This window comes from Olea europaea, chromosome 4 (genome assembly GCF_002742605.1).
Source record: "Olea europaea var. sylvestris chromosome 4, O_europaea_v1, whole genome shotgun sequence".
Classification (NCBI taxonomy): domain Eukaryota; kingdom Viridiplantae; phylum Streptophyta; class Magnoliopsida; order Lamiales; family Oleaceae; genus Olea; species Olea europaea.
The window spans coordinates 12,821,434-12,822,477 of NC_036240.1; the positions used below are offsets into that span (position 1 = coordinate 12,821,434).

The 1,044-nt window shown below is 42.0% G+C and overlaps 1 protein-coding gene across 1 annotated transcript in view; it reads right to left on the reverse strand.

Annotated features, from left to right (window-relative positions):
• LOC111393675 overlaps positions 1–593 on the reverse strand; it is a 4,353-nt gene extending 3,760 nt beyond the window's left edge. Inside the window, exon 1 of the mRNA XM_023019330.1 lies at positions 1–593. Within this exon, the coding sequence (XP_022875098.1) occupies positions 1–428 (428 nt within the window). The 5' untranslated portion in view covers positions 429–593.
• Between the last annotated feature and the right edge of the window lie 451 nt (positions 594–1,044).

Here is a 1,044-nt window from a genome sequence, read left to right on the forward strand (position 1 = left end):
CTGATCTCATCACTGCTGACATCAGCTACGGCACCTGATTCCTTAGCCGCTGCAGCTGGAACCGTACCAGAAATCGACCCTTGACCTGCCTGCTCCTGAGCCAATCCCTCCTCCTTCCGGGTCCTCCCCCTAAAGCTAAACCAAAGTCTACGACAAACCGAAAAAGCCGATAACGCCGTGAACGCTAACCAAAACCGTCGTGCCCCAAACCCGGGCGGCGCAGTCCACATGAACCGAAACTTGGACCGAAATCCGAGAAAAACCAAGCCGGTCCACCGCGGTCTCCATGACCACCCGATTACCAACCCAATCATCACCGCCACCCAAATCGGCACCGTACAGACCAATATATCCACAAACGTCTCCATTACTGCAGGATTATTAATAAATCCCACCATCTTAATCCCTTCAATCCATCTCCCTTCCATTATTTAACCAATTTCTTTTCTAATTTTTACAACAGATAGGAATTTACAATTTCAAACCTGCCATAAATTGAATGAGAGATAATCCAAAGGGAAGTATTCCGTTTTCGCTTCGTGGAATATGCAGAAATTCAAGAAAAATCAGAGACATGTTTCATGGGTTAAGGTAAATGACAAAACGTGTTTTGCGTTTCCGTATAGTTCTGATGGAAGGTACAACTGTAAAAACACGATTTACAAGATGACACGTAACATTTTGTTTTTTTTTTTTTTTTTTTAACCTTTGTCATGACTCTTTTTTTTTTTTTTTTTGATAACCCAGGTGTCCCAGCTTAGCCGGACTAAATCCTGGACCTCTAGCGCCCGATCCCTCAGTGACTAGTGGAGGTAAATCGCAGATTGTGCCCTTGTTGGTTCCCAGGTTCCCACATGACTTTTACTCCTTCCCCAAAGAGACCCTCCTCCATGATTATTACATCTAAATACTAATTATATAATAGAATATACCAATTGCACGTACAGTTGTCTGTTCATTTTTGCTATGATGACAAGTAAATATCTTTAGTCTCTGTAGCGTTTAGTCCCTGGTATTAAAATCAAAATTTTATTAAATTTTGAT